General features: G+C 42.4%; 1 protein-coding gene across 5 annotated transcripts in view; it reads left to right on the top strand.

Moving 5' to 3' along the window:
* VPS29 (VPS29 retromer complex component) overlaps positions 1-15,971 on the top strand; it is a 35,043-nt gene that overhangs the window by 599 nt on the left and 18,473 nt on the right. For 2 of the 5 annotated variants that reach the window (XM_029572048.1, XM_029572045.1), the window contains exons 2-3: positions 1,264-1,275; positions 11,524-11,715. In XM_029572048.1, the coding sequence (XP_029427908.1) occupies positions 1,264-1,275; positions 11,524-11,715 (204 nt within the window). Of the gene's footprint in view, positions 1-1,263; positions 1,276-6,007; positions 6,075-11,523; positions 11,716-15,971 lie in introns of those variants that run through there. The other 3 variants (XM_029572049.1, XM_029572046.1, XM_029572047.1) reach the window with 2 other exon arrangements.

Genomic DNA, 15,971 nt, shown 5'->3' with positions numbered 1-15,971 from the left:
ATTGGCGTTCATGTAGCGTTCCAAATCATAGTGTCATACCACCACTGACATCCAAATACAATCTATGCCTTGAAGGTCAGACTGTGTAGCTGAGATAATGGAAGATAAAGTGATATGCCCAAGGCACATGGAATTTCAGTGGCAGAAGAGTTTAGGCTATCATCTTTTTTATTTAAAATTCATGTTCTTTTATCTTATTTGCCTCAGATTTTCATGTAGTAATCCCTCCAAAATAATAATATGGCAAAGCTGCATGATATGTGTTATTACATATGCTGTACTGTCTTGAAATGGAAAATTTAAGGATATTGGAGTAATTATATCTAGCAGATTGCATTTTTGCATTAGTGCTGATAGATCAAATAAAGATCCATATATAAGAACATAAGTTGCAATACTGGGTCAGACCAAGGGTCCATCAAGCCCAGCATCCTGTTTCCAACAGTGGCTAATCCACGTTATAAGTACCTGGCAACTACCAAAACATTAGATAGATCCTATGCCACTAATGCGAGTAATAGCAGTGGTATGAGACTTATTCGATCACTGTCCATTACTGCAAAAATTAAACTTATGGGCCAATTCACTAGGATTTTTCTCACATATATGCAGAGTGTGAGAAAAAACTTAGTGAGTCAGGCCCTGAGAGACGGAGATGCAGTTATATCAACAGTTCAACATAGCGCATAAATCAACTATGTTGAAAATGTTATCCAAGGATGCTTAGTATTACTTGTATAGTGTTTTATATACCCTCAGAAACAAAGGTAGGTAGATATTTTAAAGTTATTTCCCCTTAGCTGACTAGAATGATATGGTTCTAATATTTTCTTAGCTAATTTGAATTAAAAACTTTAATAACATGAAGATTTTTTTTTTAACAAGCAAAGTCATAGGTAAATTTTAGTTGAAATTTGATGTTGTGATGTAAAAATGGATTATTAATTACTTCTTGTTAGTGAAATTTTGATTAAAAGTATTAATTTCAGCTGAAAGTGAAGGATAAACAGAAATGTCATTGGAACAAGAAAGTGTATCACCCTAAACAATTTAGATAGAATTGCTATTTTGGAAAGGGCTTCCAGCATTCAACACTTTCCTTTAATAACATTCAGAATTCATTAATTATTTGCTGATTCATTTGGCTAAAGATTTTCTTTTTTGTAACTTCTTTTATTTAACATTGGTCACATTTCACCCTGTTTTTCATTCCCACCTACCTCACCCTTCCTTGTCTGCAATCAACCTCTTCATTCCAATAAGCCTGGGCACAGAGTAAGTTACTCCTTTTAGCTTATGCTAACACTGATTTTTTTTTTTAGCATTATTGGCTATTGTGCATCATATTAGCCTAATTGCATTGATATTTGAAAATGTCAGGGTTTACCAAGGCCAGTTCCTTCTTTTTTTTTTTTTTTTTTTTTAACACTTCCTACTTTTATAATTGGGTGAGTTGCCCAACCCGGCATGTGTCCAGTTTCTTCATGAGATGACATTGTCATAACTTTGGGAATTCCATCCTTTCCCCATATTCTCCAACCTCTGCTCTGTCAGATCGAGCAATGCAATGCTCTGTGCTTTGTAGGAAAGAAGGCAACTGCCTCCAATGCCATATTTGAGCAGGTCTGCAGGGATGGCCAGCACTATTTTGAAGAAACTCTGGCCCGAGAGTCATAGCTGCATCTCCTGTATGGCACTGACTAAGTCATTTTAGGGGTCTCAGCTACTGATTTTCTGAGTATACTACCCTAACCCAGATTGTCGTGAAGCAGTCTTTTCTATTAATTTTAAGAAAATACTTGCATGCCAGTATTTTACTAACATGTTTGCAGTGAGAGAAGGGGAGGCATTGACATACCAGCCATGCATAGAGTAAAAGAGCTTTGTTAATTTGTTTCCTTTTTTGACATAAGCAGGGCAATCACTGGACAAAACAATGCACCAGGCAAGGGTAACTTTTTTGTTGCTCTGTCCCCCTCTCTTTCAAGCTGAAAACAGTGGTGTATATCCCCTTCTTCCCCACCCCACCCCACCCCCTAGCTTGGCATTAAGGGTGAGTGCCCTACTTACCCACTTTGAGGTGGCTTTGGGCCTAAAGCCCATATGAGCTTAAAGCAGTTACAAAAGAAGTAAACTTAAAACTCTCATGTAATCAGGGCAATACATTCTGCACTATATCGGACCAAAAATATGTTCAAGAAGTCCTATCTTTTAAATATTTTAAAGATGAATTTTAAAAGCCCATTTCCTAGCAACTAGGCAGATGGATTCAGGACTAGTGGGTTAAGCACCTCTACCAGCAGATGGAGATGGAGCAAACTGCCATCACAGTATATATACTGCGGTGATATCAGCCTGCCAGTATTCTCCATCTCCAGTAGATGATGTATGTGCATTTCCCTACTGGGGATTGCTTCAAAATTTAGAGGAGAATTAATTGGAGATTTGAGTTCCCCCACTTGAGAATTCTTGAGGTGATTTCCGTGGTTCCTCAGATGAGTGCCTTGGTCTGGTAGCTGGTTCTTCAGCCGGCGTGGACCTAGCTGAATTAATCAGCTGAAAGGCAGTAAGTGCAGGAAGCCGAGCGCAATGGTGACTGTATGGGCCTTCTTCCCCTGCAGCTGGAAACAAGTCTCTGTACTCGGCTGGGAAGACTGAGCTCAGGTAACATTTTCCTCAGACGGAATAGCGGAGGAGTTGTAGGACTTCTCTGGTCTTCGTGCTCGGCATGCCATGCCGACATTCGTTCCCACACCCGTGGTGTTAAGGGAATTGGGCAGCCTGGTGGATTGAGCAGTCTGTGTGGGCTAGGCACCGCTGTTAGGCTTCTTTCTGTGTGCCACATGGTAGGCCGCGGTGGTGTTTTTGCGTGATTTTTTTTCTGCGCATTTGGCTGCCTTCTACAGGAGTGTCAGTATTCACAAGTGTGTCCGGCTGTGCAGTCCAAATTGTGCGCCCATTTTCTTTTGGGCACACTGCATATGTACCAGAATGTGCGCATATCGGTCATTCACCCAGGATTGGCGCGGTGACAGTGCACTTAGTTTTGCAGTACATAAGACTAAATTTTGTGCGCCTAAGCTTTTTCAGCATGAACTTAGCTGGATGCACATCTTCAGTTGCCTGTTAAGTGTACTGATGGACTAATGGCGCCGGTGGCTAAGAAACCTAAGTTCCTTTCCCTCTGTGCTGCCAGTCATATTCGGGCATGTTAGCCTGGAGTGCCAGCGCTGCTTGGAGGCTCAGGGAGAATTATCTTCCTCTGATTTTACTAAGCCTGATTCTTTACAGCCTGGTTAAGGACATTCCCCAAAATAATGAAGCCTCTAAATTGATCCTCAATCACAAATATCATAAATAACCACTGTATTAAGAGGATCTATATTACACCAATGGGTTAACTGTCTGGTAGAGTGTAAATCATGAGGGCAGTGATGCACTCTCGCATAATTAACACTATACTGTTTTATTCAGGAGGGACGCCTGACCTTGGAACTCCCTTGACTCGTTCCTCAGCAGGGGACGGCAGCTCAGTGGGCGCCGCACAAGTGCCTTTGATTTTGGCATGGATCCTTCTGCCTTTTCTTGGGTAGAATGTTTTCAAGGATTGCAATCCTTTCTTCAGGCGCAGTCCTCACTCCCATCCAGTCCTGTCAGGTCTGATCTTCAGGCTGTGACCTCTCCGTCTTCCGGTACTATGTTTAAGCGCCAATGAACACCACGATTAGTTGCAGGTATTCCCAACAGGAATCTGGATGGCACCGATGATGAAGCAGATCCTGACTCTTTGGAGGTTGGGGAAATTCCTCCTGGACTGGAACCCTATAGGACTATGTTGCAGTTCTTTCATAGTGATGGACTGCCGGCCCTGATTTCTCAGATGTTGAAGATGCTGGGAGTACCTGGAGCAGATTCCATGTCTGAGCTAAAGAAAAATCCCAATTTGGTTTCTTTGCATAAAGCCTCTTGTTTTTTTTCCCTGTTATGGAGGCTACTCATGAATTGATTGATCTTGAGTGGGATGCCCCGGAGGCAAATTTCAAAGGGGGTCGGACCTTGGAAGGCCTGTACCCCTTGGATTCAGTGGTGAGAATGTTTGTGTTTTCCGATTAGTGGATGCACTTGTCTGTGCCATCTCTAAAAGGATGACTATCCCCGTGGAGGGAGAAGAAGCCTTGAAAGATGTGCATGATAGGAGTATCTGGATGTTTGGTTTGACACGAGGCAGGGCAATGTTTTCCTGCCAGAAGCTCGTATTCAGAAGTTGATGACACAGGTGCATCTCTTGGTGAATACTATACGCCCAGGTACTCGGTTTGATGGCGGCAACCCTGGAAGTGGTGCCATTGGCGAGGGTGCATATGCATCCTCTTCAGCGCTCCTTGTTGTCTTGTTGGAGCCCACAATCTCAGGACTATTCGAATCAGCTCCACCTGCTGATGGAGGTCTGCTTTCAACTACGGTGGTGGTTACAAGTGGATCGTCTAAGAAAGGGAGCTTCCCTAAAATCACTGGACTGGTTAGTACTCACAACAGATACAAGCCTCCAGGGTTGAGGAGCTCACTGTCAGGAACTTACAGCACAAGGGCGCTGGAGGGCAGAAGAGTCTCTCTGGAACATGAATTGGCTGGAAGCCCAGGCAGTCTGATTGGCATGCTTGCAGTTAAGTGGCAGGTTGCAGGGTCGAGCGATCCAGATAATGTCAGACAATGCAATGACAGTGGCTTACATCAATTCGCAGGGAGGCACCAAAAGTCAGCAAGTGTTGCAGGAGATAGACCAACTTATCGAATGGGTGGAAGTGCATCTTCAGGAAATCTCGGCGTCGCATATTGCAGGAAACGCCAATTTAAGAGCAGACTTTCTCAGCAGGCAGGCTGGACTTAGGAGAATGGGTATTGTGTCCTTGGGTATTGATGCTCTTGTCCAGGTCTGGCCAGAGGACAAGCTGCTGTATGCCTTTCCCCTGTGACCCATGTTGGGCAGAATAGTTTGGAGGGTCGAAGACCATAGGGGGATGCTGTTCTTGTTGGCACTGGATTGGCCTAGGAGACCATGGTATGCAGATCTGCAAAGTCTCTTGGTAGACTCACCCCCTCCATCTTCCGGCACACAGGAATCTGTTGCAGCAGGGGCCTGTCTTTCACGAAGAACCAACTTTGTTTTGTCTTACGGTATGGCCCTTGAGAGGGCTCACATTTTGGATATTCTACTGCAGTGATTGCCACCTTGCTGCAAGCATGACAATTCTCAGCTCCCTTAGCCTATGTGCAGGCTTGGTGAGTTTTTTGAGGCTTAGTTTGAATATCAAGGAGTACTTTCTCGTTTAGTTAGGATCCCGCTTATTTCGGAATTTTTGCAGGATGGGTTGAATATAGGGTTGGCCATTAATTCTTTGAAGCTACAGGTAGCGGCTCTTGCCTGTTTCAGTGATTCCTTATTTCATCCTAATGTGGCCTGTTTCTTGAGGAGAGTGAAATATCTTCATCTTCTCATGTGGGTTCTTAATCTGGCACTGGATTTCTTGGCGGGCCCTAAATCTCAACCATTACATAGTCTTTCATTGTGATTACTGACCTTGAAAACGGTGTTTCTGGTGGCGATATGCTGTGAGAATCAAATTTCAAAGCTGCAGGCTTTGTCTTGCTGGGAGCCGTTCCTTTTGGGTGACTCCAGGAGTGATTCAGCTGTGAACTGTTCCTTCCTTCTTTCTTGCCTAAAGTGGTGGAGGTTAGATTGTTGTCTCCCATTAACATTTGCCAAGCTGCTACATTGGTCTGTCTTACACACCTTTTCCAGATATTATAGTCTGGATGTGCAAGCCCAGGAGGACACAGCCTTTGCACGTGTGGTTTTGACTGGGCTGCGAGCAGCCTCTCACTCTTTCAGGAGTAGCTTGGGTACATCCCTCTGTTCCTGAGTCCATCTATCTAGATGCTAGGAAATAAGAAATTACTACTTACCTGATAATTTCCTTTTCTTTAATCTAGACAGATGGATTCAGCTTCCCGCCTTTGGCTGCCAAATGATTGTTATGGTTCGTCTGCATGGCTATGTGTTCTTGGGGTTTCTGGTAAGTGTTTATCTTGCCCCTAGATTAGTGTTCATACATTCCTTTCCTGGGTACAATGTTTCCTGTTGGTTGAGTGAAATGGTCGTCTGTTATTAATCAAGTTTTTCTAGTCTGTCCACAGTTGGCTTTTGAAGAGAATACTGGCAGGCTGATGTCACTACAGGAGTATATATACTGTGATATCAGTTTGCTCCGTCTCCATCTGCTGGTAGAGGTACATAACCCACTGGTTCTAAAATAAGGAAAAGACATTTATCAGGTAAGTAGTAATTTCTCAGTGTGCGCCAAAACTGGGAGAGAAACACAAGTTTTTAAGTCGCCCATGTACATTGTATCTCCTGCTACGAGTGCAAATGAAATGTTCCAAAAATGGGGTGAGCATGGACGTTCCTGGATTTCACTTTTTTTTTTTTATTCAGTTTCCATGAATTATCAAGAAAACATCTTTAATTAGAAAAGGGAGAAAGAAACATAAGATTACAAAAGGCAATCAAAACAATAAGGAAATATCAGATTAGTTCTTCTATCCCAAAAGTCCACAATAGAGGATCCAATGGCCACAAGGAAAAATCTCAGAGAAAAAAAAAACCAAACAAAATTTGAAGCAGTGATAAACAGCGGGCTTATACATCACTAGGGCACTCAACTTTCTGGAGGAGGATCAGCTTGACCTGAGTTAAACCCTTGGTACATGCTGAGGGTAATATCGCAGCGAAGAAAGGTCAACTGAGATGGACTAAAGAAAGACATAAGATAGGCCTTTATATTTAATACAACATTTACAAGGGAATTGCAGTGCAAAAGAGGCTCCAATCTATAATGCCTTAGACCTAAGTATAAAAAAAGTCTTGTGTTTTGTTTTTTTTGGCGTAGACCTCGATACATCTGGATATATTCTTATAATCGGGTGATAAAAGAACTTCAGAGTGATGTTTGTTTGAAATACAGTCTCAAAACCCAGTCCCAATCCATATCAAATGCAAAAGAGACCACCATTGTAGCCGGTATACCAGAGCACTGTCTGAGGTTTCCAACAGCTGAGACACATTCAGTGTTGGAGTTATGAGATCCATTCCCTGTGATGACCCTAGATTCTCACTTCTTTTAAAGGCTGGTAAATAATATAATTTAGATACAGGAGGTACTGCCATCTCAGGAACTTTCAATACTGCCACAAAATATTTCTTAAACATTTCCTTGGCAGATAAATGAGGAAGTTTAGGAAAATTAATAAAGTGTAAATTCATCCCACCCAGAACATTTCTAGATTCTCAACGTTATTTTGGAATAACTGGTTTTCTTTAATCAATAGTTCTTGGGGTGGATTAAAATTAAGCATTTCTTGTTTCACTACTTCCAATTCTTTGAGATTTTTTCCAAAGACATAACCTTAAAGTTAATAAATGTTGAATATCAATTATAGGGTTAAGTTGCAGAGTCATAGATGATGCCAGATTTACAGATGCATCCCAGATAGTATCCAAAGTAATTAACTTGGGACTCTCCGGAGTGGGTGTTGAGATTTTACAAAAGTCTTAATACTGGGGTAGAAACTGATACAATGTTGCGTCCGGTCTCAGACGGCTTCGCCCGACATGCCTCACCTCTATTTCAGCCTTCTCCACCAGCCTCGGGAGAATGGCGTCCGTAGTGTCTCCTTGCCGCACCCTCTGGATTCCCTGGAGCAGCTCTGGTGCGGCGTCCCGCCATGTTGACCTGAGGCCTCCTAGGGCGGGCGCACACGCCTCACGTCTTGTAGCAGTGTTGGCGCGAACCTCGGGGGCGTCCCCCTCGAGTGACGTCACTGCTTCCGTATTCAAAAGGTTGCCCATTTGCTGACTCTCGCCGAGTTAGCAACAGATTGGATTCGCTCCGGTCTGAAGCTGCTCTGCCGCTTCTACTCTGCTGGAAGCCACCTTCACCCTCCGGGGTTCTACTAACCTGGGTACCTGCTCCTCGGGGGCCCTTTGCTTATTTCCAGGTGCCTATCCTACATACAGGTACTCGCTCCTCGAGGGCCTGTGTGTCTATCCTGCTGCCTGCTTCCAATTCTTCAACCTGCTGGAACTCTACCTATCAGCTATAGAGAGTGAGTACAACTTCTCCTAGTCTGTCCATCTACAGCTCCTTGCTGCTCATCTGCATCGGGCCCTACACCACCATTGTGAAACGGGTCTCCTCTGCCGAGGATTACAGACTGTTGCTATCTAATGTACTCTCTACTGCCACCTCTGGTGGACCACAAAAGCTGTATAATATACACAAAAGCTGTATAATACAATATATTCTCTGTGTTTGTGCATCTGAGTCTAACCCGGTGCTTCAGTTCCCTATGGGGCTCCTCCCCGTAGGAGATACCATCACTGTTGCCCCTGAGAATCCACCAAACACCTCGATATCATAACAACCTGATCAGAATCCTCCTTGGATGAGTCTGCTATACTCCAAATGGGGCCTGCTCCAGCTAGTCCTCGATCTTCTTCGGGGAGTCCCAAGCCCGCTCGATTAAGGAGGTTGTCAGCACTTCCGGCAAACGGCTCCTCCGATAAGGCTACCTGATCCCTGGTGGCCGCTGGATTTGCCGGTGGAGCCCCACAGATCGGTGACAGAGATACAGACAGGTCTGGTGGAGAAGCCAGTGACTACATTCCGGCTTCCTCCATCATATGTGCCTCACCCGATCGGATCCCTCGTAGGATGTGTCCATAGGACCTGAGACCGCGGAGAAGGTCTTCTCCTTAACCCTCCATTTATGGGCTGAATGCGGCATTGTACAAAACATAAACTTGAGCCAGGCAAAAAGGACGCAGATGCGCGCACTTGCTTCAGGAAGCAGCTATCTTCGATCTGGGCCTGGAGTTCACCTTGAAATTAGCACGTAAATACTTACACGCATGGGCACGTGCTGGGCCCTCCTTCACATAAGTTTACTTCTATGGAAGACATCTAAGTTGTAACATAAAGATAAATAGGCACATCAGTGGGGTTTTAAGGGTGGGGGCTAACAGAGAATGGAGGCTAAACTAGGGGGTCTGGAAGTCCTATTCCTTAGCTGGGCGAACTGAGAATGAACTGGGAAAATTGGTAATTGTCAACGCACATGCCTTTAAAATTGCCCCACTTATGCAACATATATGCACGTATGTTATAAAATGACCACTTCCCTGGGCTTGGGCTGACGAACGCATGTGCTTGTATCCCCGCGTGCCTCTTTAAAAGTTGCCGTCCTTGTAAAAGTTCTAAACTGTGATGAGAGAAACCAAATTGAACATGATCTTGCATGCACAAAATCTCCAGTTTTTATTTTTAATATTTTTTCTACTGTCAGCTGTTCAGATTAACTGAGTGCAAGGCGTTTTCAGTATGTCCACGTATGGCCTCTGTTTTGGCTAAAGTACTACGATTAGGAAAAGCATGAACCAAAGAAGTTTCCTTCTTGGCCTTTATTTTTTGACTGAGGTTGAGAACCTTCATAATTTGGGGGAGGGGGCAGGGTGTTTAATCACCCAGTCACATAACCCCTATTGGAGACATGAAGGCATTTTCACCATGGCCAAAGCATGAAGTTAAACGTACAAAAAAACCAAAACAAAACCCTACATCATGCAATAAAGAAATACAGCCAAGAGATGAAGCCACTGTCAATTCATGCACATGCTGTGCTGCTATTTTAGTTTCACAAAGGTTGGTTTGAATCATGAAATGTCATTAAAATCAGTTTATTCTAATCTAATGCTACAACCCTTTCTTTGCTCTGCACTTCTTTCATGAACATAAGAAATTGCGATGCTGGGTCAGACCAAGGGTCCATCAAGCCCAGTATCCTGTTTCCAACAGAGGCCAAAACCAGGCCACAAGAACCTGGCAATTACCCAAACACTAAGAAGATCCCATGCTACTGATTCAATTAATAGCAGTGGCTATTCCCTAAGTAAAATTGATTAATAGCCATTAATGGACTTCTCCTCCAAGAACTTATCCAAACCTTTTTTGAACCCAGCTACACTAACTGCACTATCCACATCCTCTGGCAACAAATTCCAGAGCTTTATTGTGCGTTGAGTGAAAAAGAATTTTCTCCGATTAGTCTTAAATGTGCTACTTGCTAACTTCAGGGAATGCCCCCTAGTCCTTCTATTATTCGAAAGTGAAAATAACCGAGTCACATCTACTCGTTCAAGACCTCTCATGATCTTAAAGACCTCTATCATATCCCCCCTCAGCCGTCTCTTCTCCAAGCTGAACAGCCCTAATCTCTTCAGCCTATCCTCATAGGGAAGCTGTTCCATCCCCTTTATCATTTTGGTTGCCCTTCTCTGTACCTTCTTCATCGCAACTATATCATTTTTGAGATGCGGCGACCAGAATTGTACACAGTATTCAAGGTGTGGTCTCACCATGGAGCGATATAGAGGCATTATGACATTTTCCATTCTATTAACCATTCCCATTCCCTTCCTAATAATTCCTAACATTCTATTTGCTTGTATTGTATAATAAAATCTAACTTCTCATACTGACTTTGCTGCATGATTTTTTTTTCTCTAAATAACATTTACTTCAAAGTCAGGCTCTACAACCTTTATTCAGTTTGCTCAGTTAAGAAGAAGATGGCAAGATAAAAACACTGATAACATCCTTATTTAGGAATTCTTAAACAAATGAGCATAACCTAGATGTTAGCAGGTTTTCCTCATGATAAAAAAGTATCTAGAGTAATTCTTTAATGTGTGTTTTTCTGATCAAAGTTCCAGTCTTCATTGATTGAAATATTTTCTGTTAGTCTGAATATTTCAGTGTGTACAGCATTATGTAATAACAAAATGCACTTTAAAAATCTTTCTACTAAAAGGAAGCTTATTAAAGATCAGTACCGCATTCTGCTTCAGCCATTAGTTTCAACTGAGATGCTGCCAGTCAGAAAGCAGCTGCACCACAGATGAACTACCAGAGTATTTTATATCCACCTTTGCACTAGGTTACTTTGTGATTTAGCTCTTGTTTCTACTTGTGGAACAAGTTGTAGCAAGGGAAAGAATAAAACGTACACACTAGATATTTTTACCTTCCTTTTTTATTTCCTGAGTATTCAAAGATATAAATCTTTTATAATGCTGTATGCCTTGGGTGACCATATAACTCCATGTCCAGGGGGACAAACTGAGCTAGTCCTGATCTTACTGCATTGCATGCAGGGAGATGTAGTCCTGCTTTTCTTAGGGAACTCACTTGGGAAAGTAGAATTGCATCTCTTTGATTGCATTGGATTAAAAGCAGGTTTTCCCCTTGACCATGAAGCTCTATGATCACTGTAGGCATAGTGGATAGTGACACATACAGCTAGCTAAGTACTAGCAGGAATTGTTGCATTAAGATGATGTTTTTCAGTTTTACAGTAGACTTTGCTAATATATATATTCTTTTTTTATGTATCTGTGTACCTGATAAGTTGGTGTTAGTATTAGGAGACCTCCATATCCCGCATCGGTGCAACAGTCTGCCAGCAAAGTTCAAAAAACTGCTGGTGCCTGGAAAGATTCAACATATTCTCTGCACCGGAAACCTCTGCACCAAGGAGAGCTATGACTATCTGAAGACCTTGGCTGGAGATGTTCACATTGTCAGAGGGGACTTCGATGAGGTGGTGATATCTGTTCTGCAAAAAAAAAGAATGATTGATCATTTGCTTTGATTTAGTATGTGGCATGCAAGTGCAAATAGTTCCATAAAATATAATAGAAATGGAGGCTGTGCTAAGCTGAGAAAAAGTTCAGAGTCTGTTTTGTATGGCAAATTGTGCGCATGATGTGTGATAGTGCACACTGTTTGCCATTTTAGTGCACAAAGCGGACTTGTAACATTTGTAGGCCACATTATCCAGAATTCTTAGCGACTTACATAGTAACATACATAGATACAAATAAAAACAAGTACTCTTAACAACAGTACAACTATATATTGTCTGAAACAAAAATCAATGCATCTCCGTATGTGTAAAGTACTTAAAAATGCCTTTCCTTATATTACTGAAAAGCTTGCCCAAAAAAGATAAGTTTTTGAGTTTCAGGGAGGCTATTCCCCCTTTGACATTTTTCGGCTTTGCAAATAGTAAAGTTTTGCACGTAGATTTATGCTTGCAAAACTTGTATTTTAATAATCACTGCAATGCTAAATTTTGCAAATCAGCTGATTAACTGTTACCATATAGTAAAGCTATGCATGAAATTTGCTTTGTAAAGCCAGTTTTACAATAACTTTAATTACACTTCAATAAGAAAAATAGGCTAAATTTCTATCAGGCTTATTTGCATATATATTCTGTTTAAAAGAACACAAATAACATGTACTAAATCTCAGTTTTTCTCTGCTTAGTACACTGGCTTCTTAGCAACTTAAGGGGCTTTTCTCCCCAAATATCTTAATACATGCTTAAAATAGTATTGTACTGTATTGTACTCTATACATTGTTCAGTAAATAACTCAGTAGGGATAGTGAATATGCAGGGCCTGGCTTTCTCTCATCAGAAGCATATTTAATGCTACTGCTTCAAGATAGCCAAAGAGAACTGCATTGTGAGAGAGCTCTGAATAATCAGTATTTTCTGAGAGTAATGCAGACCTTTTTGGAGGAAGCTTTAGGGAACTGTGACTTCGATTATAGAAGGTAAGGAGGCCTAAGGTGGATGTTTAATGAAGTATTTATCCTCAAAATCTGAATTAAAAATAGGGAGAAGAAAGGGTTGTCCTTTCACCTATGGTGGTTGATTTTGGTTATTGAACCCTTGGCAGTGCAAATTGCAGATTCCCCCCCAAAGAAAAATGAGAATCTTAGGTGGAGGACTGGAATGTGAAATACAGATATTTTATGTCTAACAGTGTCCCTAGTGTCAACCACTTGGATGCAAATGATTTAAAGATTTCGGAAAGATGTCATTATAAAATTTAATTTGGGAAAGGCAGATACTTTAACCTTTAATCTTAAGCAGGCACCCATATTTTATGTTTAAATCTGTTTGTTTATTAATTACACTTCCTTAGCGTTTAGGTAAATCAGTCCCAACGAGTGATTATGTACCTCTGCCAGCAGATGGAGACCGAGCAAAAGCTGATGTCACAGCCATAAGGTCCCGCCCAGACATCGAGTTTGCCAGTTTTCTCCGACTCCAGCAGATGGTGGACATGCATTTCCCTTCGGGGGATTGCCTGTGAGTAAAAAAAAAAAAAAAAAAAAAAAAAGAAGAATCGAAAGGAGATAATAGAAAGACAAGATGTCTGTATAGCACAACTTGCTTCCTGAGGTGATACCGTGTGGTCCCTCCCTCAGTAGAGTGCCCTCAGTCTGATAGCCTTGACTGTCGTGAACTATAATTTCCAATAGTGGTTGCAAGCCGAGAGAGGCTCGGCGATGAAGGCTTTAGCCCTCTCCCCCTGTTGGCGAGCTTCAAGTACACGAAGGTTCCATACTTCAGTCGGGACCGAAAAGCAATGGGCATCAATGCTATTTTTCAAGAGTGGCCACGCGGCGTCCTGCTGTATGCGTTTCCACCTGGCCTCTGATAAGCAGTCTGGTGCAGTAGGTTTAATGGTCAAACCAACACCATTCTTTTACTGGTTCCGGACTGGGTTTGAAGGTCATAGTATGCTGATCTTCAGAGACTTCTGGAGGACAGTCCTTTTGGGCTATCGTCTCGTACAGACCTTTACATCAGGGGCTCATTCCTCAAGATGATCCGTGTCAATTCTGTCTTACAGTTTGGCCATTGAAAGGGTTCGGTGGTTGAAGCAGGGTTTTTTTGACTTCTGAAACTTCCCCTTTTCTTTGTGCCTGGAAATTTTCTACTTTTCTAACCTAGGTTAGAATTTGGAGGGTCTGGAGGCCTGGTATTCTCAGTGATGTACTTAACGGTTCAAGGTGGATATTCCTTTGATTTTGGAACTTTTATAGAATGACTTGCTTAATAGTTTGGCCCTTTGCACCTTGAAGGTCAAGCTGCAGCCCTGGCTTTTTATAGGGGAAGAGTCTTTGGAGGACCTTTGTTTTCCCATCCTGATGTGTCCTGTTTCTTTCAGGGAGTTAAACATCTTCACTCCCTGTTGCGGCTTCTGGTGCCTCTATGGGACCTTAACTTGGTCCTCGAGTTTTTGGTGGGTTCGACTCTTCTACTGCTGCATGCTCTTTCCTTGTGGCTGCTTACTTTGAAGACAGGTTTTCTGGTAGTAATCTAATTGGCATGTTGGGTCCCTGAGCTTCAGGTTCTTTCCTGTCATGAACCTTCTCTGGGTGCGGTTCAACTTCGGACGGTGTCCTCTTTTTGCCTAAAGTGGTTTTGGAGTTTCATTTGAATCAGTCCACTTCTCTACTTTCCTTGGACAGGGGGCAGAGATGAAGATGAGTACTGCCTTTTGCGTTCCTTCATTGTCAAGCATCCTTTATGGCGGTGTTAGGTAATTAAGGCTGTTCAGAAGTCTGGTCGCCTATTCATGCTCCATGGTGGCATATATAAAGTGTGGGTATATTGCTGGACGACTGAGTACCAAGGTATTCACACGATTGCTGTAAGCCTGATACTCCGGGGAACACAAATAATTTGTTCCTCCCCCTCTCTTGTTGTCTTTGTGAGCAGGGAGCACCAGCGATGCGAGCAATGATTGCCTGCTAGGTTAAGGAAGTCATTATGACAGCCTGGGTGGCTGCTGACGTTGCCTTACCAAGACAGATTAGACTGCATTCTACTAGGGCTAAGGCGGTTTTGTGGGTGAAACTTCATTTGCCGCTTGTTGAAATTTGCCAAGCAGCAACCTGGTCATCTTTGCTCTCCTTCCCCAAGCATTACTGCTTTGATGTTATGGCTAGGGAGGACACCTTTTCGTGGGCGGTATTGATTGGACCACTGGCAGCCTCCTACCCTTTCCGAGATTAGCTTTGGCACATCCCACTTACTGAGATTGACTTACCCGATCACTGAAAAAGGAGAAATTACTACTTGATTTCCTTTCCTTTAGTGAAGGGTTAGACCAATCCCAGACGCGCCCTCAGCTGTCGATGTTTAAATTTGTGGTTAGCCTTTCTTACGGCGAGCTATGCAGAGTATGATCCCTGCTCTTTGTTGTCAACTGGTGACTTCTCTAGCCCTTAGTTTGCTAGATATGTTCATTTCTTTGACTGAGTTCAGTGTTCCTGTTGGTTGAGAAACATGAATGTTTGCCTGTGGATAATAATGTTCAGGTATAATCAGATTGTCTACAATTTGGCTTTTCCAGAGAATTCTGGCGGGCTGTCAGGGTGGGACTATATGGTTGTGACATCAGCTTTAATTCCGTCTCCATTTGCTGGCAGAGATGCATAACCACTCATTGGGGTTGACCTACCCTTCATTAAAGGAAAGGAAATTATCAGGTAAGTAGTAATTTCTCCATATACATTAGTACAGTATTAATGTAGTTACATAAAATATGGGTGCCATTTGAATATAAAAGGCAGATGGGGAAAGTTATGAACTTAAAGTTGGTAAAAGAAAAACTTAAGACTGTATGTTGATATTTTGCTTTTAGCATGATGAATAAAAGCAACAATTATTTTTTTCCGTTGATAAGCAGGCTGAATTAGGCCTTCTATTTGGATGACTTCAGACTGCACACGCTAGCGGACATATTCTCCAAGATTGAAGTTTTGATGTGCTGCACCTGTGCGGCACTTCCCATGTGCAGCGCGTCATCACTCTCTTCAGTTTGTTTTTTTCTGCGCTCAGGCCCAGACATTTTTCTCAATCTCTCTTCAAAGGTTTTCTCCTCGCAGTAGCAAAACCCAAACAGCACTTTTAAGTGCTAACATGACATCTTTAAAAAAAAAAACAAAAACAGGCTTTAAGTATTATCAGTGTGGACACATTATGTCCA

Source organism: Rhinatrema bivittatum, chromosome 11, assembly GCF_901001135.1.
Source record: "Rhinatrema bivittatum chromosome 11, aRhiBiv1.1, whole genome shotgun sequence".
In the NCBI taxonomy this organism is placed as follows: domain Eukaryota; kingdom Metazoa; phylum Chordata; class Amphibia; order Gymnophiona; family Rhinatrematidae; genus Rhinatrema; species Rhinatrema bivittatum.
Note: the sequence above shows the minus strand (reverse complement) of the source record. Positions and strands in the feature narration are given on the sequence as shown.